The following is a 27,797-nucleotide window of genomic DNA, read 5'->3' as shown; positions in this document are numbered from 1 at the left end:
CCGTTATTAAATGTGGTGGCAAATGTTTCACAACCAGACGTGTGCCGTTGCACTGTTTAAGTGGAACCAAATTCCTGATGAGCATAATGGGCGCACCGACTTTTAACTTCAGGATGTGTGGTGGCAGGCCTGGCGGTTCAAGTGAATTCAGGAATTCAACAGGATAATCGGCAAGCTCGGCGGGGTCTGCTGTCCTATCAATAGATTTGTAGACGTGGACATCACCAGCAATAGCTTCAAGTAGCTGGATATTGATGGAGTTGAGAGTTAAAAAGGTCGAGTTGCGTCCCCTAGACAGTCTGTGGTTTGTGTTTCTGATTCTTGACCCCATGTCGAATTTATCGATTTTTTTCAGAATTGGGGAAACTTTTCAAACTTTTCGCTCCGTTAGTTTTGAATTATGACATTGGGCTATGTGTGTGTCAAGTTTCATCAGAATCGGTTGAAAGCCGTGGTCAGGGTGAGGGTTCAACCTGACAGACACACAGACAGACAAACTGCCGTTTATATATAGAGAGATTTGTTTCAGTCATTTGACAGCGGCCATGCTGGAGCACTGCCTTTAGTCAAACAAATCGACCCCAGGGCTTATTCTTTGTAAGAATAGTACTTATTCTATCAGACTCTTTTGCCAAACCACTAAGTTACAGGGATGTAAACACACCAACATCGGTTGTAAAGCAATGGTGGGCAGACAAACACAGACACACAAATACATACATATATAAACATATATGATGAGCTTCTTTCAGTTTCCGTCTACCAAATCCACTCATAAGGCTTTGGTTGTCCCAAGGCTATAGTAGAAGACACTAGCCCAAGGTGCCACACTGTGGGACTGAACCTGGAACCATGTGGTTGGTAAGCAAGCTTCTTACCACACAGCCACTCGTGCACCTATATACAGGTGTTGGACAAAATAATGGAAACACCTAGCATCATAATTTTGAAATATCTATAAAACCGTCAAAAGCTTGTTTATTTTCAAGGTTTTTTTATTTATTATTAGTGTTACTTAATATGTTTTGTTAAAATTGCTGTTTCTTTTCAGATATCATCAGAAAAAGTTATTTAAAATTCATTGAAAGGACGTATCTATTGGACTTTCAAATTGTTGGTGTTCGTAAGGCAGGCATGAGCGTAACGAAAACAGTCGAAATGTTTGGTGTATCAAGAAGTAGTCTCGAAAGTAATGACAGCCTTTGAGAAGAAGGGAAAAACCTCTTCGTTGAATCAAAACCCTGGAAGAAAACCAAAGCTTTCAGATAGGGACCGTTAGACTCTTATGCAAATTGTTAGAAAGGATCACAAAAGTACTGCTCCCTAAATTACTGCAGTGTTTAATGACCACCTCGAGAACCCAGTTTCCACAAAAACTGTTTGCCAGGAGCTGCACAAAGCTGCACTAAGCCAGATATTAAAATTAATTTATTTGAAATTTTAAGGTGTTTCCATTATTTTGTTCACCCCTGTATATATATATATACATATATATATATATATATATATATATATATATATATATTTATACACATATATATATATATATATATATATATATATATATATATATATATGCATATATTATATATATATATATATATATATATATATATATATATATATATATATATATATATATATATGACAATTTATTCATCGCACTCTCTCTCTCTCTCTCTCTATATATATATATATATATATACACATATACATATATGTGTATATATATATATGTATATATGTATGTACATATAATGTATATATTGGTGTATACACACACATATACATACATGTGTGTATATATATATATATATATATATACATACATGCAAACACACTCATGGAAATATACAGATGCATGTATGTAAACATATTTATATATACACACGCCCCTCACACACACATACACACACACACACATACATACACACACACATATATTTATACTTTAAGTGACTCTGAATGATGTTTAATTATCTGTCTTATTTGACATTTAGAAAAGCTACAAGCAATTGTCTTTTTTTTCTTCTTATATTTGTCTACAATGATATTTCCATTTTTGTGCCATTTTATTGCGAGGGGAGTTTACACAGAACGATTGGTAAATAACACTCACGTACAGATATCATTTACACTACAATTAGAAACAACGCAGCCTCCGAGTGTTTGCACTCAACCTGCTAGAAATAACAGTCAGATTTTGGACTCAAACTTAAAGCATACATGACATATTAGATTATGAAACCCGAGGGATTTATCATCATTATTTAACATCTCTGTACCATGCTGGCATGGGTCAGATGCTTTGACAAGATGTGAGGTGTCCAAGGATGGCATCATGGTCCAGTTTTGTTTAGGCATGGTTTCTATTGCTGGATGCACTTCCTAATCCCAAGCCCTTGGTACTGGCCCCTTTTTTTGTAGCACCAGCACTTGTGAAGTTACCATACAGCTTGAAAAACTATGAACTTCAAGGGAACAGCTTCACATGAGGAGATGAAGAGAAAAGGTTTGAGAACAGGGTAAAGGTCAAAGTTACTTCTCGAGCCAGGCCGACACATAAGGGCTGGATCCTTGGTTTTCATGGTGTATAAGTTCCCTACCTGGATGGGATGCTGGCCCATTGCAGGATTACTCATTTTTGTCCGCTGAGTGGAATGGAGCACCTGGTACTGGAATTGAAACCACAATCTTACGGTCATGAGTCTAACAACCTAACCAGACAGACAGACACACACACACACATATGCACCCACACACACACACACACATACACACACATACGTGAATGCACACAAACACCCACACGCACAAACATATTTATGCAACAGGCTTCATTCAGTTTCTTATTTTTTTACTGCCCATAAGGGGCTACACACAGAGGAGACAAACAAATGGATTAAGTCGATTATATTGACCCCAGTGCGTAACTGGTACTTATTTAATTGACTCCGAAAAGGTGCCATGTATTTGGTTTTGTACATAGTGTTGTTCTAGAGAATGTTTAAGAAGCCATAAGAAAATTATGTTTGTTTTAAAACTTGAGATTACATAGACAGTATTTTATGAAGGACATGGACAGTTCCCATGAGCACTATCTTTTGAATTTCTGCCATTTTGAGGTTTCCTGGTATCTGAGCTAGATAGCAATCAGCCCCTTTTGCTATCATCCCCAGGGCACCTATGACAACAGGTATTGTTTTAGTCTTCAGGTTCCACATTTTGCTAATTTCTATTTCAAGATCTTTATATTTGCTCAGTTTTTGGTAGGTCTTGACAGATACGTTTATATCGATTGGGACAGTCATATCAATGAGGAGGCATGATTTTTTTCTGAAGTCTTTCAATATGATGTCTGACCTATTTGCATCTATCTTTCTGTCAGTTTGAATGGTGAAGTTCCAGAGGAGTGAGATGTGATCATTTTCAAGCGCTGGGGGTGGTTTGTGTTCCCTATTATTATTATTATTATTATTATTATTATTATTATTATTATTATTATTATTATTATCATCATTATTATTATTATTTCTCTTTATCACAGGTTTTATTTGAACCCTTTCTCATCATCATCATTGTCGTTATTGTCATCGTCATCGTTGTTGTCATTGTTTAACGTCTGCTTTCCATTCTGGCATGGGTTGGACAGTTTGACTGGGGTCTGAGAAGCCAGGAGGCTGCACCAGGCTCCAGTCTGATCTGGCAGTGTTTCTACAGCTGGATGCCCTTCCTAACACCAACCACTCTGTGAGTGTGCTGGATGCTTTTTACATGCCACTGGAATGGGAGCCAGTCAGGTAGCACTGGAATAGACCACACTCGAATGGTGCTTTTTATGTGTCACCAGCCCAGTGGTGCCAGTCAGGCAGCACTGACATCGACCATGCTCAAATGGTGCTTTTTGTGTGCCACTGGCATGGGAGCCAGTCAGGCAGCACTGGCATTGGCCACGCACAAATGGTGCTTTTTACATGCCACCAGCACGAGTGCCAGTCAGGTGGCACTGACATTGACCATGCTCAAATGGTGCCTTTTGTGTGCCACTAGCATGGGTGCCACTGGCGTGGGTTTCACTGGCATGGGTGCCAGTCAGGTGGCACTGGTATCAGCCATGCTCAAATGGCACTGTTTATGTGCCACCAGCATAGGAACCAGTCAGACAGCACTGGCATTAGCCACGCTCGAATGGTGCTTTTTACATACCACCAGCATACCACAGGAGCCAGTCAGACAGGATTGGCATCAATAAAACATAATACCAGTCAAATACTGGGGTTGATGTAATCAACTAACCCCACCACTAACTCCACCTAGAATTGCTGACCTTGGGCCAAAATTTCAAACAACTATTATAATCCGGTAATGGATTAGAATGAAAACAATATCCCTTGTTAGTTTGTTTGTAAATATGTTGGCTGTGTGTATAGGTGGATCAAACTGTGAAAGTACCCCAGATTTCGATGAGGGTGTATTACAGATGTTAGTTGATAGAAAAAACATATCAGTCAGCTTAGAGTTTTAATAATAACAATGTGGTATTTACTCTGTAAGCCGCTAAATATCTAGCAACTGGTTGGTTTGGTTTGTACAGATGGTCAGTTCTGGTGTGACAGTAAAATGTTTGACAAAGGAGAACTGATGGTATGTCGAGGTGGAAGGATTCCGTTGCAGTAATTGAAAGTAATAACGAGAGAGAGAGAGGGGTGGTGGGAAGAGGTGGGTGAGGTGTGAGAGAGGGAGGGATTGGAGAGTGGGTGGAGGGGGAGGAGGGGAAGAGAGGTAGAGAGAGAGAGAGACATTGAGGCGTTTGAGATTTGTGGATAGTGAAAAGGAATGAAGTGGTAAAGAGAAAGAGATATATAGAAAGACAGAGAGAGAGAGATGGAGAGAGGGAGAAAGAAAGAAAGAAAGAAAGAAAGAAAGAAAGAAAGAGAGGGTCATAAACAACCAAAACTCTGTCATGCGGGAGGGGTGTGTGGAAGAGGGAGGGAGGAGTAGTGAAAAACAGAGGAGGAGGAGGAGTGAAAGAAAGAGGAGGAAAAGTGAAAGAGGGAAGAGTGAAAGAGAAAGGAGGAGGAAGAGAGAAAGAGAGAGGGAGAGGGGATGAGAGGTAAAGAGGGAGGAGGAGGAGGAGAAAGAGAGAGATAGCAGAGAGAGAGAGAGGGAGGAGAGACGAAGAGAGAGCGAGAGGGGGAGAGACGAAGAGAGAGAGAGAGAGAGAGGGAGAGACGAAGAGAGAGAGAGAGTGAGAGACGAAGAGAGAGAGTGAGAGAGATGAAGAGAGAGGTACACACATACACACACACACAGAAAAGCAGGGATACTAGAAGAGAGAAAACTGATAATGTTCCTGGAGCAAAACAATGAAATCCATTTAATTCAAATGGAAAAACAGAAAATGTAGGACAGACAGAGAGCCATTATTAGAAATACAGGGAAACTGTGAAATATATGGTGTGTCTGTAAAAGAGGAATTGAGGGCCTGGGAACCAGGAGAGGAACTGACCAAGAAGAATCCATGAAACTCCGATGTCTGGCAGCTGACTTGGCAGACACCCATAAAATTATCAACCATCGCACAAACAGTAACTCTGAGCACCTCTTCAAACTCCACCCATCTAACACCCGTGGACATATTTACAAAGTAAGAAAACAGCACAGCTCCCATGACTTCAGGAAACATTTTTTCACGCTGAGAGTTGCTGAAGCGTGGAACAAACTGCCGGCATCGGTTGTTAGTTGTCGGAGCACTGCATCCTTCAAAACTTCCATGCTTCCTGAGATTCGCCAACACTACACTTGATACACACACAAGCATGTTCACTTTCCAGACATTTCTACATTACTGCATGTACTTTATATGCACTTTCTGACAAGTTGTGGTGCACCTGAGCACTGTATACAATAATTTCATTATTATTATTATTATTAAAATTCCAATCTTTCTATTCAAGAACATTTCTTTGGTCTACACCACATCAACTGCATAATTCTTTTATTCTGTTATTTGTCTCAGTTACTTGACTGTGGCCATGCTGGAGCGCCGCCTTTAGTAGAACAAATCGACCCCAGGACTTATTCTTTGCAAGCCTGGTACTTATTCTACCGGCCTCTTTTGCTGAACTGCTAAGTTACAGGGACGTAAACACACCAATGCTAAGTTTACAGGGATGTAGACAAGGTGCCTTCAGTTGGGGGGGGGGGGAATAAAGGGATGCAGAAGAGAGTGGAGGGGCCAGCAGTAAAGATGATACAATTGCCAGGGAGGAGGATAAGAGGAAAGAATGATATGGTTGGGGATGTGCAAGAGCCAGAGGTGGGGAAGGCGTGCAGTGAGAGGAGGCAGATCTAATGGATGGGAGGCAGGGTTCAGTCTCTGTAACATGGGTGGAGAGCACAATACATAACATTTCCAGAACTCATGTATATATGAGATGAGGATCAAATAGATCTTGGTAAATTAAATTAAGACCACCTCTATTTATATTAGAGCAACAGGTTACTCCAAAAGAATACATAAATATTGCCAATCCTTCAACTGGTCAGTACTGTGGTCTATGCAGAGTAAAACAGTTGTTTTCTGATCTCAGGCATCCTGTAAAATTCATGTAATGATCAATGGTATTGGTATGTATTATATTAGTAAATAATAAAGAATGGATAATTCATAATATGTATTATATTAGTAAATAATAAAGAATGGATAATTCAAAACATCACTACATGTGTTTCAAAAGCATGGTTATTTATTAGTAATGCTAAATAATAATATGTAATTAAACACTGTTAGAGAAGTTGTTGTATTTTGCCAACTGAAGACTGAATATCATCTGATGAAATTGAATGGTTACACAACAATGCAGAATTATGCAATGCTATATAATGCACCTTGCATTGTTGAGAAAAACTACACCTTTCTTATTTATTTACTATGAATGAATGAATATTTACTATGAATGGATGAATGTATATTATATATAAATATATATCTTCTTTCACCTTGTTGTACTCATTTCAGTCATTAGACTGTGACCATGCTGGGGCATTGCCTTGAAAGGTATAGCCAAACAACCCAGTACTTATTTTTGAAGCCTTGTACTTATTATATTACTCTCTATTACTGAACTGCTAAGTGATGGGGACATAAAGAAGCCAACAACGATTGTCAAGCAGTGGTGAGTGACAAGCACAAATACCGACACACATGCACTCATAAACACATGCACACATACACACACATACACACACATACACACACATACGATGGGTCTCTTTCAGCTTCCATCTGCCAAATTCACTCATTAGGCTTTGGTTGGCCCCTGGGGCTATTGTAGAAGACACTTGCCCAAGGACTACATGGTGTGTCAGGACCTGTGACCATGTGGTTGGGAAGCAAATTTCTTACCTTACAGCCACCCCCACACCTATATATATCGTCTTAATGATACTTGTGCTGGTGGCACATGAGAAAACATTCGAGCGAGGTCGTTGCCAGTGCCACTGGACTGGCTCCCGTGCAGGTGGCATGTAAAAAAACACCATTTGAGTGTGGCCATTGCCAGTACCATCTGACTGGCCCTCATGCCATTGGCACGTAAAAGCACCCACTACACTCTCGGAGTGGTTGACATTAGGAAGGGCATCCAGCTGTAGAAATTCTGCCAGATCAGACTGGAGCCTGGTGCAGCCATCTGGTTCACCAGACATCAGTCAAATTGTCCAACCCATGCTAGCATGGAAAGCGGATATTAAACGATGATGATGATGATGATATATATATGCATATACATATACATATATATATATACGTATATACATATATACATATTATAGGTGTTAGTGTGTTTGTGTGTGTGTGTGTACTTCACCAATGCATTGCACTGAAAAGCCATTTGAAAGAAAACCAAAAACCTTGTACCTTTTAATAAAAAATGCCCTGCATGGTATTCGTCTTACACTGAATGGTTCAGATGATCCCAAGTTAATTGTTGGTATCAGAAATGCAGTAAACCAGTGAATAACTCGTTGGAAACCTGCAACCAACTATGTTATCATTCACCATTAGTGATTCAAAATAAAAGAAGCCAACTAAAAACTGGAACTGGGTTAAATAATTTATAAATTCTATTAGTTTTAACATATATAATGCTTGGAGAATAGAAAATATCTAATCAAAAATATGTAAGAGAAAAAAAGAAAGAAAATAATGTTTGTTAATGATTAATATTATTTTTACAGTCTCTGGCCAAGTGTGAAAGATGACTCAGGACATGTTTTAGCCTTATTCTGATCTCATCACTGAATCATGACCATTTTCTCATATACGCTGAACTAGTGATGATATAATCACTAAGTGAATATACATGAGTGTATGTTTATTAACAAGGCAAAATCACAACAGGTGTCACTAAGAATGGTTTCAAATTTTAGCACAAGGCCAGCAATTTCGAGGGTGGGGTTATGTTGATTATTTTGACCCCAACCAAGTGTTCAACTGGGACTTAATTTATCAATCTCAAAAGGATGAAAAGCAGAGTCAACCTCAACGGAAGTTGAACTTAGAACATAAAGATGGATAAATTGTTGCTAACCATTTTGCAGCAATATTCAAACAATTCTGCCAGCTCATCTCTTTAGGTATACTCTCTTTACTCTTTTAATTGTTTCAGTCATTTGACTGCGGCCATGCTGGAGCAACGCCTTTAGTTGAGCAAATCGACCCAGGACTTATTCTTTGTAAGCCTAGTACTTATTTTATCGGTCTCTTTTGCTGAACTGCTAGGTTACGGGGATGTAAACTCACCACCGTCGGTTGTCAAGCAATGTCGGAGGGACAAACACAGATACACAAACATATACACACACACACACATACATACATATATATATATATATATATTATAATATATATATATATATACATATATATATATTATAATATATATATATATATACATATACATATACATATATATATATATAATATATATATATATATATATATATATATATATATATATATATATATATATGCATATATATATATACATACATACATATATATATAACACGGGCTTCTTTCAGGTTCCGTCTACCAAATCCACTCAGAAGGCTTTGTTCGGCCCGAGGCTACAGTAGAAGACACCTGTCCACAGTGCCAAGCAGTGGGATTGAACCCGGAACATGTAACTTCTTTCAAACTGCCATTCATAAACATGGAAGATTTATGTTAAAATCTGGATTTGGTACTTGTAGTCATTTAAGCATGAATTCCAGAATTGCAGGCCTTGCGTTTATGGAGGGAAATTCCACTGAGTATCTCAGAAGCATACGTTCTTGTTCTTGTCTTTTTTCAGGTTGTTCCGAACAAGATATTCCGAGCATCGGAACATACCATACTCTGAGGATGAGGTGAATAACAATAAAGAATATGAGTGGTCGAAATGCATGCAATTTTCTGTCTTTACACTCACACACACAAGCACACACACACATACACATCCATGCACACACACACACATACACATGCATACACACACACATGCACATGCACGCACACACACATACACATGCATACACACACACATACACATGCATATACACACGCACATGCGCACACATATACACCCATGCACACACACACACATACACATGCATACACACACACATACACATGCATATACACACGCACGTGCGCACACATATACACCCATGCACACACACACACAAGCATATGCACATGCACATGCACACACACACACATACACATGCATACACACACATACACATGCATACACACACAAGCACACACGCACATGCGCACACATATACACCCATGCGCACACATATACACCCATACACACACACATATACACACGCATGTGCACACACACACACACACACACATATACACACACAGAACAGCAGTGGAAACTACTGCAAAATGCAATTTGCCTGATGGCTTGCAAAACATAGATTATTAATATCTTAACACCTACATGAAAAGATGTCCCCCTATACAGAATGTCAGCTACTTACTTAGATGCAAAAATATAGTCTACAACTTAGAACATTCATGCATACATACTTTCATGCAAACATACATTCATACATACATATATGATGGCTGTCCACTCGCGACCAAGGAAGACCATTGCTGACCTTTAGGAACATTGTGCGCTCTAGGACTAACTTATATTTTGCATTTGCGGCTCCGTTGGTGGCTAATGAGCCCTGCCCTTGACAAGCATATACAACTGTAAACACTGCAAACCAGGCTTTCCCCATTCACTAAACCAGCAGTGCACTTTTGAGCAGCATGCTTAGATTCCTCATGCAGAATACGTGCTCTCTCAAAAGTGTCAACCCCCTCCTTAACCTGCTTCCTCCATCTGTGGCGATGACAGGCATTGCTCTCCCAGTCAGTCTCCTGCATATCACAGGCCTTTAATGAGGACTTGACACGGTCCTTAAATTGCAGCCTTTGTTTCTGCTGGGGTCTCTTTCCATTAACAAGTTCCCCATATAGCATCTGCATAGGGACCCTGTTATCCTTCATTCTAATAAGGTGTCCAGTTCAACATAACCGGTGCTTGTGCACCATAGCCTCAATACTCAAGATATCAGTGTGTATGAAAACGTTTGATCATATGATATGGATGCTCAGTTTGGACTGACTCGGGGTTAAATAACAAGATGAGGTGATCACAGTTTGAAAAGCTTTGACCACACAGTTGTACAGTTCAGGCTGACCTAGGGCTAAATAACAAGAACAAGATGGAATGGTCACAGTTGGAAAGCCCTTGAACATGTAGCAGCTGTTCAATTTGCACTGACATGCAATTAAATGACAGCAATAACCACAACAACAATAAGGCAGGATAGTCATGGTTGGAAAGCCTTTGACCATATTCAATCATACAGTTGCTCAAACTGAGTTGACCTGGAGCTAAACAGCAACAACAACAGTGGAGGTGCAATGGCCCAATGGTTAGGGCAGCGGACTCGCCGTCGGAGGATCATGGTTTCGATTCCCAGACTGGACGTTGTGTGTGTTTATTGAGCGAAAACACCTAAAGCTCCACGAGGCTTTGGCAGGGGGTGGTGGCAACCCCTGTTGTACTCTTTTGCTCCAACTTTCTCTCATTCTTTCTTCCTGTTTCTTGTCCCCGACTTCCTACACAACCGCTGAGCCTGGATGCACATTCATCCATCCGTCGATGCTCTCGGTGTCAAGGGTTGACCTGCTTTCTCTTCTGCAGGTCTTACGAATAGCAAAGAACCACGTTTCGGACTTCTCCCACTCTGGGACGAAGACCGCTTCACTCAACAAACAAACAAACAAACAAACAAGCAGCAACAACAAGAAAAGGTGAGATGATCAATGCTAGAAAATCTTTAATCATACGGATGCTCATTGTGGACCGACTCGGGGCTAAACACCAACGAATGATCCTTGGTGTATTTGATAGGAAACACAAAACCCTCTTAGATAGAGAATGTCGTGAGACAGAAAATTAAGATTTCTTAAACGAACGACTCTAATTACTTAATGACTAAAGTTGAATTTGGGGTAGAAATTGGTTTTATTTGATTTGAGTAAAACAATACAATTTTTCCATTTATTGATAAATTTTAATGGTTATTCATTGTAATAAAAGTCTGTAGCTGTTTATAAAGAAGTTGAATAAAATCTGTTAAGGACAGAGTCTAAGTTGATTGTAGTTTTATCAGTTTTCTAGGTCAATCTTATTGAATGACAGAGAAGAATGTTGTTAAGTTATTGACTAAAGTTATGAGGCAAATTATGTGACATACTTTCCCCCGACAAGTATGCTGGGAGTGGAATTGAAATTGTTTTTAAATGGGAATGCTTTGCAATCTTAGGAGTCAGGTGTAACATACCTTGAATAGCTGAGAATGGGTGGGATATATGCATAAACATAATGAACAAATAATACCAAACTTAATGTTAGGTGTTCCCTTCTTTTACAAGGGAACTGAAGCATTGCTTTGAATGTGATTTTTTTCTCTCTCTTTTTTTTTTCTCTTTTTTTTTTCTTTTCTTATTTACCTTTGGACAATCCTGTCTGATAACAGTTAGCTAAAACTGTTCAGGTAATAATGTCAATTATGTTTAAAAGCTTCAGTTCAGCTTTATTTGTTCATGCTGTGAGATCAAGAACAACGCAAGTTATGTTGGCTTTTTAAAACTTTTTGTTTTCTTTTATAGCCAAAAAATACTTATTAAACAATGAAGTCAACCATGAAAAAAAATAAAATTTTTTTAAATGCTTGTAAAGTTTTGTGAATTATCGTACTATGTAAAACAGGAGAAATTTAACACAATTGGGCAGAACTCTTTGACAAAGTTATTTCGTTAGAAACCATTTTAGATTCTCGTTTCCTTTGCAGCAAAGTTATTTCTTCCACTTTGCTGGCTTTAAATCGTCTTTTACTTGCTGCCAAAGAAGACCATCACTTGTGTCTTTGGATTCAATTGTTTTACCATGAAGAAAATTGTTCTTTTTCTGCAGGAGGTGAATTTAAAATACCATAAGGAGGCTGAAAACGATGCATGATAATGAAGATGGTGTACACTAGTGCAGATGGTACAAGATGTATATATATACACACACACACACACACACACACACACACACACACATATATGTAAGTATATATGTATGTATGTATGTATGTATGTATGAATGTATGTATTGTTTGTATGTATGTATGTATGTATTGTTTGTATGTATGTATGTATGTATGTATGTATGCATGCATGCATGTATGTATGCGTGTGTGTATGTATGTATGTATGTATGTATGTATGTATGTATGCATGCATGCATGCATGCATGCATGTATGTATGTATGTATGTATATAGGCTACATGTTACCAGTAGCACTTGAATGTGACCTGTTGCATGGTCGGGTCGTCGGCGACTAAACTGGCAACCCCACCAAGCTTGCTTGGTGAGGAGGGTGTTTATTGGACACCCTGCAGGATGAAAAACAAGACCCATCAAAGGGCGGAGGAACTCTTGAGAGTCAACGGCCATCCAATAAATGTCTTTAGGCTGTATCATGTGCGGGGAAATAGAAATAATCGGACTGAATACCCGATCGTGCGGTTAAACCATTGGGAGTGAAGGACTCCTAACCTTTGTTAGGGCATCCTTCTAGGAGAAGGTAACTCAGGTAACTGGGATAACTCTGACATAAAACCTGCAGCTCAGTGGTTACCGATGATGTTGACTTGTTCTTCTTTTCAGATTATGGCTGCTGTTGCTTAGTGAGTGGGATTGACTCTGTGCACAGCCTTTCCTCACTTTAAAAAAATCTTCTTGCACAGGCATTGCACGATAACAACATTGGTTAAGCTTCGTACAATGGCCAAACTCAATAACGAGGGGGCAGCCACCATGTATATAGGCAAAGGAGTGGCTGTGTGGTAAGCAGCTTGCTTACCAACCACATGGTTCTGGGTTCAGTCCCACTGTGTGGCATCTTGAACAAGTGTCTTCTACTACAGCTGCAGGCTGACCAAAGCCTTGTGAGTGGATTTGATAGATGGAAACTGAAAGAAGCCCGTCGTATATATGTATATATATGTGTGTGTGTGTGTGTATGCTTGTAAGTCTGTGTTTGTCCCCCCAACATCACTTGACAACCGATGCTGGTGTGCTTACATCCCCATAACTTAGTGGTTCAGCAAAAGAGACCGATAGAATAAGTACTAGGCTTACAAAGAATAAGTCCTGGTGTTGGTTTGCTCAACTAAAGGTGGTGTTCCAGCATGGCCACAGTCAAATGACTGAAACAAGTAAAAGAGTAAAAGAGTATATATATATATATATATATATATATATATATAATTAAGTTAGGCAATGGTTTAGAAATGAATCACCAAAAAGGAAAACTATAATTGTTACTAGATATGGCAGGTGTTAGAACACCTACAATGCTAAGTGTTCTTTATATATATATATCTTCCTAGTTAGCCTTCCTTGACATTCCTAGTTAGCCTTCCTTTGACATTGCTGCACCTCTTATGTGTCCATAGCTTACACTTCTATATATATATATATATTATATATATATATAATATATATATATATATAGAAGTGTAAGCTATGGACACATAAGAGGTGCAGCAATGTCAAAGGAAGGCTAACTAGGAAGATGGTTTTTGTATGTGGCAGATGCTCAGGAACAATAAACACTGAAAATGCTCTGAGACCAACTTCCGTCACTTTCCAGGGAGAAAAACTAGAAATAGTTGATAGCTTCCGTTACCTAGGTGACCAAGTCAACAGTGGGGGCGGGTGTGCTGAAAGTGTAACTGCTAGAGTAAGAATAGCTTGGGCAAAGTTCAGAGAGCTCTTACCTCTGCTGGTGACAAAAGGCCTCTCACACAGAGTAAAAGGCAGACTGTATGATGTGTGTGTACGAACAGCCATGCTACATGGCAGTGAAACATGGGCCGTGACGGCTGAGGATATGCGTAAGCTCGCAAGAAATTAAGCCAGTATGCTCCGATGGATGTGTAATGTCAGTACTCATACTCGACAGAGTGTAAGTACCTTGAGAGAAAAGCTGGACCTAAGAAGCATCAGTTGTGGTGTACAAGAGAGACGTTTGCGCTGGTATGGGCATGTGGCGAGAATGGATGAAGATAGTTGTGTGAAAAAGTGCCACACCCCAGCAGTTGAGGGAACCTGTGGAAGAGGCAGACCCAGGAAAACCTGGGACGAGGTGGTGAAGCACGACCTTTGAACTTTAGGTCTCACTGAGGAAATGACTAGAGACCGAGATCTCTGGAAGTATGCTGTGCGCGAGAAGACCCGGCAGGACAAGTGAGACCATAACCTGTGGCCTTCTACATGGGATGGAGCCAGCCTACGTATGCATACCTTCCCTTCTTGGGACACAAAACTCTACTTGCGAAGACCTGTTGAGGCAAGTGAGGATCAGAATTGAAATCGATCAATGGAAATTGCAGCTGAGTTACCAGTGCCGGTGGCACATAAGAGAACCATCCGTTCGTGACCGTTGCCAGCACCCCCCCGACTGGCCTCGTGCCGGTGGCATGTAAAAAGCACCATCCATTCGTGTCCATTGCCAGCCTCGCCTGGCCCCCGTGCTGGTGGCACGTAAAAGCACCATCTGCTTGTGACCGTTGCCAGCCTTGCCTGGCCCCCGTGCCGGTGGCACGTAAAGGCACCATCTGTTCATGGCCATTTGCCAGCTCTGTCTGGCACCTGTGTGGGTGGCACGTAAAAAGCACCCACTACACTCATGGAGTGGTTGGCGTTAGGAAGGGCATCCAGCCGTAGAAGCACTGCCAGATCAGACTGGGCCTTCTGCAGCCTTCTGGCTTCACAGACCCCAGTTGAACCGTCCAACCCATGCTAGCATGAAAAACGGACGCTAAATGATGATGATGATGATGATGATGATGATATATATATATATATATATATATATATATATATATATATATATATATATATACATATGTGCGTGTGTGGGGGGGACTTTCTGTGCAACATTTTATGGTTATTAGTCACTGTAATGTCACCCACCCCACTTCTGTTCCCACTCAGGGGCACACCACACAGTGTTCAATATTTGGCGCAAGACTTTCTCTCTTTTCTATCCATTTCTCTATCCTTCTCCTCTCTCCTCCCCCACTTATTTCTATCTGTCTCCCTACCTATCTGTTGTCTTTCTCTCTTTACTACCATCCATTTCTTCCTCCATCCATCTCTGTCAACCATATACTATTTTTATTCCCTTTTTCTCCACGTTCGGATGGTGCTTTTTACTACAATTTCCATTTGACTTTTTGATGTTGATGTACTTAAAAAAAAACAATAAGATGAGGTTGTGTGCCGATTTCTCTACAGGATTGAACGACTGCTTAAAAACATATCACCATCCACTCCCAACTGCAGAGGACATTTTTTTCAAAGTTAAATGGTGGAAAAAGGTTTTCCAAATTAAAAATAATAATAATAATGAAATTATTGTATACAGTGCTCAGGTGCACCACAACTTGTCAGAAAGTGCATATAAAGTACATGCAGTAATGTAGAAATGTCTGGAAAGTGAACAATGTATGAGTCAGATACATGCTTGTGTGTGTATGGAGGGGAGAAAATCAAGTGTAGTGTTGGCGAATCTCAGGAAGCATGGAAGTTTTGAAGGATGCAGTGCTCCGACAACTAACAACTGATGCCGGCAGTCTGTTCCATGTTTCAGCAACTCTCAGCGTGAAGAAATGTTTCCTGAAGTAATGGGAGCTGTGCTGTTTTTGTTAGATCTGTCTGAAGCCTATCTGTCTGAAGCCTATTTGTTAGATCTATCTGAAGCCTATTTACAGATAAAAGTAAATGAAAAATGCTCAAAGTATTTGACAATAAATAGACACAGAGAATTGCACAGATAAACAGGATTACCTTTTGGATTAAAAGTGGCACCAGCAATATTCCAGCAAATCATGGATACTATGTTATCTGGTTGTGAATTTGCAATCCTGTTGTTGGATGATATTTTGGCCAGGCGTAAGTCTTGTGAACAACATGTGGAGCAAATAAAAGCTGTATTTAAGAAACTTAAAGTCTTCAGGTTCACCTTGAGTGAAGAAAAATGCAAATTCTTTCTACCCCATATTAAGTACTTAGGGCTAATAATTGATAAAAGTGGTCGACGCCCTGACCTGTCGAGGGCAGACGCAATAAGGAATATGCCTCCTCCTTCTCATCATCATCGTCATCATCATTTAGCGTCCGCTTTCCATGCTGGCATGGGTTGGACGGTTCAACTGGGGTCTGGGAAGCCAGAAGGCTGCACCAGGCCCAGTCTGATCTGGCAATGTTTCTATGGCTGGATGCCCTTCCTAACGCCAACCAATCCATGAGTGTAGTGGGTGCTTTTTACGTGCCAGACGAGGCTGGCAAATGGCCATGATCGGATGGTGGTTTTTACGTGCCACCGGCATGGAGGCCAGGCGAGGCTGGCAACAGCCAAGATTGGATGGTGCTTTTTACGTAATATTCCAACTTCACAAGTATTTCTTGGGTTGGTAAATTATTATCAAAACTACATTCCTAATATGCACAAGTTAAGGGCTCCATTGAATGAACTATATAAAAAGGGAGTAAAGTGGAATCGGTCCAGTAAATACCAGAACACTTTTGAAGAAATAAAAAAAATTATAATCTCAAACTTGTAGTTAGCACATTACAATCCCAAAATGGACATCATTGTAATGTCTGATGCTTCCGAGCATGGATTAGGGGCAGTTCTTCTTTGTAAATACAAAGACAGAAGTACAGAATCAGCGGTTCATGTTTCATGGTCGCTAATAGTAGAGAAGAAATATAGTCAAATTGAAAAGGAAGCCCCAGCAATTATTTTTACAATCAGAAAATTTCACAGGTTTCTGTATGGCAGAAGTTTTTTTTTATTGGAAACAGGCCATTGACCTTTGCTGTTGATTTATGAGTTTAAAAAAAGGTTATCGTCTCATACTGTGAACCACCTGCATTGTTGGGGGTGGAATATTACTAAATTATAATTTCAAAATGCAATACATTTCATCGGAAAAAGTCGGTCATGTGTACTGCTTTTCAAGATTAATTCCAAAAAAACATAGAGCCACTAGAAGAGGCTGTTATAGCAGCACTGCAGGTATGAAATGAAATTAAAAGTGTTTTGATGAATGTTATCCAAGAATTACCAGTGATGGCACAGAATATAAGAATGAAAGCTGTAGGTGATGAGTATATTACAAAAATAAAAGACGCTTTAACCCTTTAGCATTCAGATTATTCTGTCAAATATAACATTTATTCATCATCATCATCCTCATCATCATCATTTAGCATCCGCTTTCCATGCTGGCATGGGTTGGACGGTTCAACTGGGGTCTGGGAAGCCGGGAGGCTGCACCAGGCCCAGTCTGATCTGGCAATGTTTCTACGGCTGGATGCCCTTCCTAACGCCAACCACTCCGTGAATGTAGTGGGTGCTTTTTACGTACCACCGGCACAGGTTGCCAGATGGGGCTGGCAGATGGCCATGGTCAGATGGTGCTTTTTATGTGTCACTGGCACGGGGGCCGGGTGAGGCTGGCAAACGGCCACGGTCGGATGGTGCTTTTTATGTGCCACCGGCACGGGGGCCAGGCGAGGCTGGCAATGGCCACGATCGGATGGTGCTTTTTACGTGCCACCGGCATGGGGGCCAGGCAAGGCTGGCAAAGCTAATCATGCATTATTTCGTAGCTTTAAGATTTCCATGATGTTATCACCTGTTTTTAGATTGACATTATAGGTTGGTGTGAGATACCAAATCTGGGCAGTTTTAACAGAAAACAGGTAGATTATTTGGGCCCAGATATGGTCGGTTTAAACACTAAAGGGTTAAAAACTAAACGGAATAAAAATTCAGATGCCAGTAGTTTTTCAATTTTTGACAATATTCTGATGTATGCCCAAAGAGTGGTGGTTCCAAATGCATTACAAAAAAGATGTATTGCAACAGTTTTACAGGTAAGGATGAAGGCTCTGACGAGGAGTTATGTCTATTGACCATCTATGGACTGAGATATCTTGGTGAGAATGTGCCGAGGTTGCACACTTGCAGCCAAGGCCCTGCCAGTAAAATATCAATCGTGGCCAGAGATGGAGAACCCATGGTCTAGGTTACACATTGACTATGCCGGACCAATAAATGGCACTTACTATCTAATCATAGTAGATAGCTGTACTAAGTGGCTGGAGGTCTGCAGATGCTATAGACCAACCTCTAAGGCAATTTTTATACAAATTGTTTGCGCGATACAGTGTCCCTGACATGCTAGTTTTAGATAATAAAATGCAGTTCTCTGGGTATGAATTTAAGAACCCCTGTAAAAGGCATGTGATAAAGCATATTTTCACTCCACCTTACCACCCAAGATCAAATGAGCAGGTAAAAAAGATTTGTGGACACCCTGAAGAGAATGTTAAGAAAAGCAAGGAGTGAATTAAGTAACGACGAAGCACTGACAAATTTCTTAAGAATATACAGAGTGACCCCCAATCCAAGTACAAATTCAGGGAAGTCTCCCGCACAATTGATGTTCGCAAAAAGAATAAAATCCATTTTTGATAGGCTGTTACCAGGAAAATGAAAATGTAAAAGAAATACAAAAGTGCCAGCAAAATATGTCGAGATAGATGATAAAGTGCATTTCAAAACCTATAGAAACGGTTAAGAAGGCTGGGAAGATGGCCTTGTTACCAGAAAAATTGCTAGCATGATGTATCTAAATAAAGGGTCCCATGGTGATCATAAGAGACATATAAACCAACTAAGTAAGAGGCACACCTAAGATCTGGAAAAAATTCCTGTGGAAGAATTCTGTGAAATATTCAATGTACTGGTACCAAAAGTAATTGAGTCCTGTGGAACCAGCATGGGAAAAAGAAAGCAGACCGAACTCCATGAGATAATACCCAAGTGAAAGAAAAACTAATATATATATATATATATATATATATATATATATATATATATTCGAAACACGCTAGAGTTGAACTAGAGACAGCTGATGAAGGGGATTTTCCTTGTGTAGTTTGTCTTGTACTCTGTTTTTCTGTTGTTGAGTTCTACGTCTAGTTGTGGTGTCCTGTACTCACATATATATATTTACATATGCATGTATATTTACATGTAGATGTAGGTACGTACATAAATGTTTGTATGTATGCATATATTTTATTTATTACACTATATATATATATATATATATATATATTTCTTTACTACTCACAAGGGGCTAAACACAGAGGGGACAAACAAGGACAGACAAAAGGATTAAGTCGATTACATCGACCCAAGTGCGTAACTGCTTCTTAATTTATCGACCCCGAAAGGATGAAAGGCAAAGTCGACCTTGGCGGAATTTGAACTCGGAACGTAACGACAAACGAAATACACCTATGAATTTCGCCTGGCATGCTAACATTTTTGCCAGCTCACCACCTTATATATATATATATATATATATTATATATATATATATATATATATATATAATATAATATATATATATATATATATATATATATATATATATATATATATTATATATATATATATATATATATATATATATATATATCATCATCATTGTTTAATGTCCGCTTTCCATGCTAGCATGGGTTGGACGGTTCGACTGGGGTCTGGGAAGCCAGGAGGCTGCACCAGGCTCCAGTCTGATCTGACAGTGTTTCTACAGCTGGATGCCCTTCCTAAGGCCAACCACTCCGTGAGTGTAGTGGGTGCTTTTTATGTGCCACCGGCACAGGTGTCAGGCAAGGTTGGCATCGCCATGATCAAGGAGTGGCTGTGTGGTAAGTAGCTTGCTTACCAACCACATAGTTCCAGGTTCAGTCCCACTGTGTGGCACCTTGGGCAACAAGTGTCTTCTACTATAGCCTCGGGCTGACCAAAGCCTTGTGAGTGGATTTGGTCAACGGAAACTGAAAGAAGCCATCGTATATATGTATGTGCATGCATGTGTATGTCTGTGTGTCTGTGTTTGTCCCCCCAACATCACTTGACAACTGATGCTGGTGTGTTTACGTCCCTGTAACTTAGCGGTGCTCCAGCATGGCCACAGTCAAATGAGTGAAGCCAGAAAAAGAGTAAAAAGAGTATATATAAATTCTTTATTCTTTTGGGACACGAAATTTCAAAAGGGGAGATTTTGTGTGAGAGTACGATGCCCCCTGGTGAGAATGGACTAGACCACTACATATAAATAGTAGTGGTCTGAATAAGTGAGGTTATTGGTGCTAGTTCCACAGTTCATGTGTTGATAGTTCAAAGTTCACAGTTTGAGTTAGCTTGGCTTTTTGGTTCTCCTTTACTCTTTTACTTGTTTCAGTCATTTAACTGTGGCCATGCTGGAGCACCACCTTTAGTCGAGCAAATCGACACCAGGACTTATTCTTTGTAAGCCCAGTACTTATTCTATTGGTCTCTTTTGCCGAACCGCTAAGTTACGGGGACATAAGCACACCAGCATCGGTTGTCAAGCAATGCTAGGGGGACAAACACACGAACACACAAACACACACACACACACACACATACATATATACGACGGGCTTCTTTCAGTTTCCATCTACCAAATCCACTCACAAGGCTTTGGTCGGCCCAAGGCTTTAGTAGAAGACACTTGCCCAAGATGCCACGCAGTGGGAACGAACCTGGAACCATGTGGTTGGTAAGCAAGCTACTTACCACACAGCCACAGAACGAGTTAAATGAATGATTTGCTTCGATTATATTATTACACTGCTGCAGTGTATTTGTTTATCCATGAGGATATAACACATATATATACATATATATGAATACCCTCCATCAGGCACTTGCCATATCCTGAACGCCTTGCTTCCCTGGGCATGGACACATTGAAACTCTGACGTCTGGCAGCTGACTTGGCAGACACCCATAAAATTATCAACCATCGTACAAACAATAACTCTGAGCATCTTTTCAAACTCCACCCATCTAATACCCGTGGACATATTTACAAAGTAAGAAAACAGTACAGCTCCCATGACTTCAGGAAACATTTTTTCACGCTGAGAGTTGCTGAAGCATGGAACAAACTGCCGGCATCAGTTGTTAGTTGTCGGAGCACTGCATCCTACAAAACTTCCATGCTTCCTGAGATTCGCCAACACTACACTTGATTTTCTCCCCTCCATACACACACAAGCATGTATCTGACTCATACATTGTTCGCTTTCCAGACATTTGTACATTACTGCATGTACTTTATATGCACTTTCTGACAAGTTGTGGTGCACCTGAGCACTGTATACAATAATTTCATTATTTATAAACGAGAGGTAAAATAGGTTAATAGTAACAAATGTCAATTGGTAATGTATAGTGCAAACATCAATTAAAGAGGTGATGTTTTCCCCATGTCTCTTCATGTTATGTATATATAGGCGCAGGAGTGACTGTGTGGTAAGTAGCTTGCTAACCAACCACATGGTTCCGGGTTCAGTCCCACTGTGTGGCATCTTGGGCAAGTGTCTTCTACTATAGCCCCGGGCTGACCAATGCTTTGTGAGTGGATTTGGTAGACGGAAACTGAAAGAAGCCTGTCGTATATATGTATATGCCAGCGCCGCCCTGACTGGCTCCTGTGCCAGTGGCACATAAAAAGACCATCCGAACGTTGCCAGCACCGCCTTGGCTGCCTTCCGTGCCGCTGGCACGTTAAAAGCTCCAACCGATCGTGACCGATGCCGGACCCCCCCTGGCACCTGTGCAGGTGGCACGTAAAAAGCACCCACTACACTCGCGGAGTGGTTGGCGTTAGTAAGGGCATCCAGCCGTAGAAACTCTGCCAGATCAGACTGGAGCCTGGAGCAGCCCCTGGCTTCCCAGACCCCGGTCGAACCATCCAACCCGTGCTAGCGTGGAAAACGGACGTTAAACGATGATGATGATCATGATGATGATATATATGTATGTGTGTGTTTGTGTGTCTGTGTTTGTCCCCCTAGCATTGTTTGACAACCGATGCTGGTGTGTTTACATCCCCGTCACTTAGCGGTTCAGCAAAAGAGACCGATAGAATAAGTACTGGGCTTACAAAGAATAAGTCCCGGGGTCGATTTGCTCAACTAAAGGCGGTGCTCCAGCATGGCCGCAGTCAAATGACTGAAGCAAGTAAAAGAGTAAAAGAGAGAGTAAAGAGTATATGTGTGAGTATGTACATATGTGTGAGTGTATGTGTGGAAAGAGAGAGAGAGAGAGAAAGAAAGACAGAAGTGTATATATATATATATATATATAGCTATTGTATATTCTGTTAAGAACGTAGTAGAGTACCGTATTAGGCACTCATCCACCTTCAGGTTTACCCTGTGCTATCCAGTAGTAGTAGTATTTTATATACTTCCTGGTTTGCACTTGGGCATTTGTCGTGTGTGAATAGGTAATTGTAAAAATTGCAGTCAACAAGAAGGAGTAACAGTTAGACATTAGTTTTTTAATCACTACAGTTGTTTCCACGCAACATAGTTCTCTATGCATGCAGGTAGTTGATTATGCAACTGTTTCCCTGCATAATGAGATCTAGTTGTGCTTCCTCAGGCGATATGTAAGTATTGTCTCCGTAAGTTTGAAATCTTCGGCTTCAAGAACATCCTCTCTGTCTGTGGTGACCTGAATTTAGTAGTAGAAACTTAGCATATCAGGGTGTGTTGTGGCTAAAGCTCCATTGCCAAACTGCTTTCGATGTGTAGATGTAGTGGGATGGTGATTCTGCCATTTTCAAGAGATTGGTATTTTATTTCTTGTGTATTTTATTTCTTTGCACTGCTGGTTTGTTCTTCATGGTTGGTTACACATGCGATTGTCCTTAGCTGGCCTTTGAGACTCAGCCCTCGGACACATACACACATACATGTGCATGCACACACATATACATGCATTCATACACATACATTCACACATACATACATATACATCACCATCATCATCGTCATCGTCATCATTTTTTAACGTCCGCTTTCCATGCTGGCATGGGTTGGACGATTTGACTGAGGACTGGCAAACCAGATGGCTGCACTAGGCTTCAATCTGATCTGGCAGTGTTTCTACATATACATGTACATGCACTCACATACACACACATATATAAACATATTGTCGCATGCATATACATACACAAATGTATGTCGTGTGTGCATACACACGCTTACACATATGTATATATATCTACTTACATGCACACACAAACACACCAACATACCCACACTCATACATATAAATATATATATTCACACACATATACCCATATAAAACATTTCTATGTATACATCCAACGATCACACGCTACACACATTCCTTCCAAGTACTGCTGTGAACAGCAGAAGTGAGCTAGAATGTTAAAACTTTGTGCGAATGCATAGCAGTGTTCAAGGTCAATCTGCATGCTTTAGCTATCATTGTTATCTTTTTGAGTGCTGTTTATTTTTTTTCATATCTTTCCATTGTGTCTTGGTTTTTTTGTGTTTTTATTGTTATGTGTTTGTTGTTGTCTTTCATGTTGTGTGTGTTTTCTACTTTAGGTATGTGGTTGTTAGTATTATTTAGGGCTTCACCAGGTGTGAACTTGATTTTTTTTCTTATACCCAACCCAAGCTAGTGCTTTATTGTAGTAAGGTGCATGTATGTTGAATATTGTCTCTGTGGCTGATAGGCATGATACTCCGGTGGCTATATTCCTAATTATTCCTTTGGTTATGGATGTTGCTAATTCTTGTGCCCCAGAACGTAGTAATAGTTGTGTTGGCATCTGAGGGTACAGTAAGCCCACTGGAAGTGAGGGACCCCTGGTCTTTGTCAAGGCATCCCTCTAGGAGAAAACTCGTATATAAAACCCGCTGCTCTACAGAACCAGATCTCTTGCACGTTGCTTGTGTCTGAGCTATTTTGATGTTGCTAGTGAGAGTCTCTGTGAAGTTGTGAAGCCGCACTGGATTTGAAACCCTTACACAGGTTTTGCTGACACTTGTCAGCAATGATCATACCTGTTTAATGATTATACATAATTATCGTCATCATCGTCGTTTAACGTCCACTTTCCATGCTAGCATAGGTTGGACGATTTGACTGAGGACTGGCAAACCAGATGGCTGTACTAGGCTCCAGTCTGATCTGGCAGAGTTTCTACAGCAGGATGCCCTTCCTAACCACTCCGAGAGTGTAGTGGGTGCTTTTACGTGCCACTCGGGAGGTACTGGCAACGGCCATGAAAAAGTCGTGTTTTTTTTTAATGTGTCACCTTCACACCAGCACAAGTGCCAGTAAGGCAACGCTGGTAGTGATCATGTTCGAATGGTGCTTTTTACATGCCACCGGTACGAACGCCAGATAGCCACTCTAGCAACGATCACGCTCGGATAGGGTAAAGACCCCGTTCAGTTATGACTGACCATGGGACTGCACCTAGAAAGTTACCCTCTGAGGCACACGTCCAAGCAACATTGTTTATGGAAGACCAGCAGTCACCCATGCATACCAGTTATCCCTTTGCACGCCACCGATTTTATCGAAGAGAAAGGCAAAATGTCAATATAGCCTGGCATTAGTGATGTCGCAACCCATTTCTACAGTTGAGCAAACTTGAATAACATAAAATAAAGTGTTTTGCTCGAGGACACAACACACGGTTTGGTCCTGGAATCGAACTCATTACCTCATGGTTGTGAGCCTGACGCTCAAACCACTGAGGCGTGCGACTTCACACAGCCCTCATATGCGCATACATAAACGTTTTCAGTTCATGTTGACTGTCCAAGGAAAGAATACTCAATGCCATTAATCTACATTTGATAGAAATTAATGAAATCAATACAGAGATGGGTTAAGCGAGAGAGAAAGAGAAGAAGAGGAGATATAGAGAGAGCGGACATCGTTTTAAAGGTTGTACATAAATATGCATCCGCACATAATTGAAGTTAAACAGAAATCGTAAAACGATGCAAGGGAAATAACTCTTTACTGACACTCTTAATTCAAGGGAGACAACCTCATATTCTTGGATAACTCCATTCGCTTTATAAATCTCGCAAATTTATGAAGAACTTTAAAAGTAGTAAGATTATATAAACTACCGGACCAACCACCCGGCAAACTTGAGGTCGTTACTGGCCCAGGTTGCAGGAATCTTCAAATTTTCTGCAAACACATATACTTGAAATATAAAATAAGCTATGGAAAACTTAGAAGCTAAATTGTATTTAACTGACTTAAATTACTACACTTCTAAAGCAGGGTCCCTCTTGATATTTATTAATCCTCTTAAAATTCTTAGCTAAAGGGTTTGACCCGAGGAAAAAAAAGATAGTGAAATAGGTGTAAAACAACTTGCTGTAAACGAATATGAAAAAAATTGCACGCTCGCGAACGGCGGTGGTGGTGGAGGAGAGGCCTCGGAAAATTCACATCCTCAGACCAATGATGAACTGTAACTAAAGATTAAGATGATTAACCCCCAAATTTCAAGCGTTTTAATAGCAATAAGTTTTTTTCTCAATTTTTTTTTTGCTTAATTAAAATGGTTGCCTTTTCCTCGTGGTTTTTCATGTCAGCTGTAAAGGTGAAGAGGGTTGACTTGGACGGTGTTAAGTAGTGAAGATGTTTGGTGATTGTATGTGGTTGTTACTTTTCACCGGCATCGGTCGCTCGCTCCAGCGCCATCCATTTTCGAGGCCGGTCGATTCGGCAGGTAATTTGTTACACACTCCTGAGCGGGTTCTGACTTCTGTGGCCACCGTCCTGCCGTCTATATCGACCGACGCCCTTTCGGGAATCTAATGGGCGAAGCGTAGGGTACCTTAGCCGGACGTTCGGTTCATTCCACATCACCAGTTCTGCTTACCAAAAGTGGCCGACTTCGCACTGTGCATTCATTACGTCGCAATGGCTGTGATATATGGCCACCTCCGACCGGGAGAGGAGCGGCCCGTTTCGCCCGTTCTGAGTTCGAGAGTAGATCGAGGCCGTCAACGTCCCCGGGGCCTCCAGTCGTTCGCTTTACCGGATGGAATTGCGTGTCGTTCTCCTGCTGGCGCCAGCTATCGTGAGGGAAACTTCAGAGAGAACCAGCTACTTGACGGCTTGATTGGTCTTTTGCGCCTACACCCGGTTCCGATGATCGATTTGCACGTCAGAGGCGCTTCGGACTTCCACCAGAGTTTCCTCTGGCTTCGTCCCGACCCGGACGTGGATCGCCATCTTTCGGGTCCCTGGCCACCTGCCACACCTCAGTTGGAATGGGAACGCAGCGACGCGCGGAAGCTCAGCTCAGCTCAGTGTGTGTATATATGTATATGTATATATACTTACACGCAAACATATATATATGTATATACACATTCATATATATATATATATATATATATATATATATATCCATCCATCCATACATACATACATGCAAGCATGCATGCATGCTTGCATGTACGTATGTACGTATGTACGTATGTATGTATGTATGTATGTATGTATGTATGTATGTATGTATGTAGTATGTATGTATGTATGTATGTGTGTATATATATATATATATATAATTTATATATAATTATTTCTAGCCCACTCTCTATATATGTACATTGCATGCAAATCATACAGACATATGTGTGTGTATGCATATACACCCCAGGTTCGCCAGAGCACATTTTTGTTTTTCATATTCATTTACTACATTTTGTTTTACACTTATAACACTCGTAAAAAATTTTTTTTGTTTTTCCTCGGGTCAAACACTGGAGTTTAAAGGTCAAGGTCTATCGATGTGAATTTTCCGAGTGCTCCTCCCCCCCCTGTTCGCGAGCGGCCTTTTTTTTTTTCATATTCGTTCAGAGCAAGTTGTTTTACACCTATTACACTATTTTTGTTTTTGTTTTTGGCTGTGGTGTATTTCACAGTATTCCCGGATTTCTGGAACGGTACTGTATAGGTTTTTTAAACTTTTCCAAGTAGCCTGGTTCTATGAAGAGAAGCGAACTTCTTGTAACTAAACCGTAGTCTACGCTCAATGAGAATTTAATTCTTCGATCTCTCTTAGAAATAGCAAAATCTCACTCCGTTCACAGCTTACTGTTCCAAAATAAAAATAAGAACAAGAAAGAAAAAAAAGGAAGAACATTTTGGATATCATAGTCTTGGAGGAAATATGGCATAAATGAGGG

General features: G+C 40.5%; 1 protein-coding gene and 2 long non-coding RNA genes across 4 annotated transcripts in view; 1 reads left to right on the top strand and 2 right to left on the bottom strand.

The window, feature by feature from the left end:
- Window positions 1-4,562, bottom strand: part of LOC115217499 (protein kinase C and casein kinase substrate in neurons protein 1) — a 241,944-nt gene extending 237,382 nt beyond the window's left edge. For both annotated transcript variants that reach the window (XM_036507078.1, XM_029787212.2), the window contains exon 1: window positions 4,547-4,562. In XM_036507078.1, coding sequence (XP_036362971.1) covers window position 4,547 — 1 coding nt within the window. In that variant the 5' untranslated portion in view covers window positions 4,548-4,562. The remainder of the gene's footprint in view (window positions 1-4,546) is intronic.
- Window positions 2-26,687, top strand: LOC118765321. Its single transcript, XR_005001157.1, has 3 exons — window positions 2-46; window positions 14,295-14,299; window positions 26,560-26,687. It is a non-coding gene; the product is annotated as an uncharacterized LOC118765321 (long non-coding RNA).
- The window catches only part of LOC118765323, a 27,699-nt gene continuing 26,004 nt past the window's right edge, over window positions 26,103-27,797 (bottom strand). The window contains exon 3 of the long non-coding RNA XR_005001160.1: window positions 26,103-26,495. This is a non-coding gene — a long non-coding RNA (uncharacterized LOC118765323). The remainder of the gene's footprint in view (window positions 26,496-27,797) is intronic.

Source organism: Octopus sinensis, linkage group LG11 (assembly GCF_006345805.1).
Source record: "Octopus sinensis linkage group LG11, ASM634580v1, whole genome shotgun sequence".
In the NCBI taxonomy this organism is placed as follows: Eukaryota; Metazoa; Mollusca; class Cephalopoda; order Octopoda; family Octopodidae; genus Octopus; species Octopus sinensis.
Note: the sequence above shows the minus strand (reverse complement) of the source record. Positions and strands in the feature narration are given on the sequence as shown.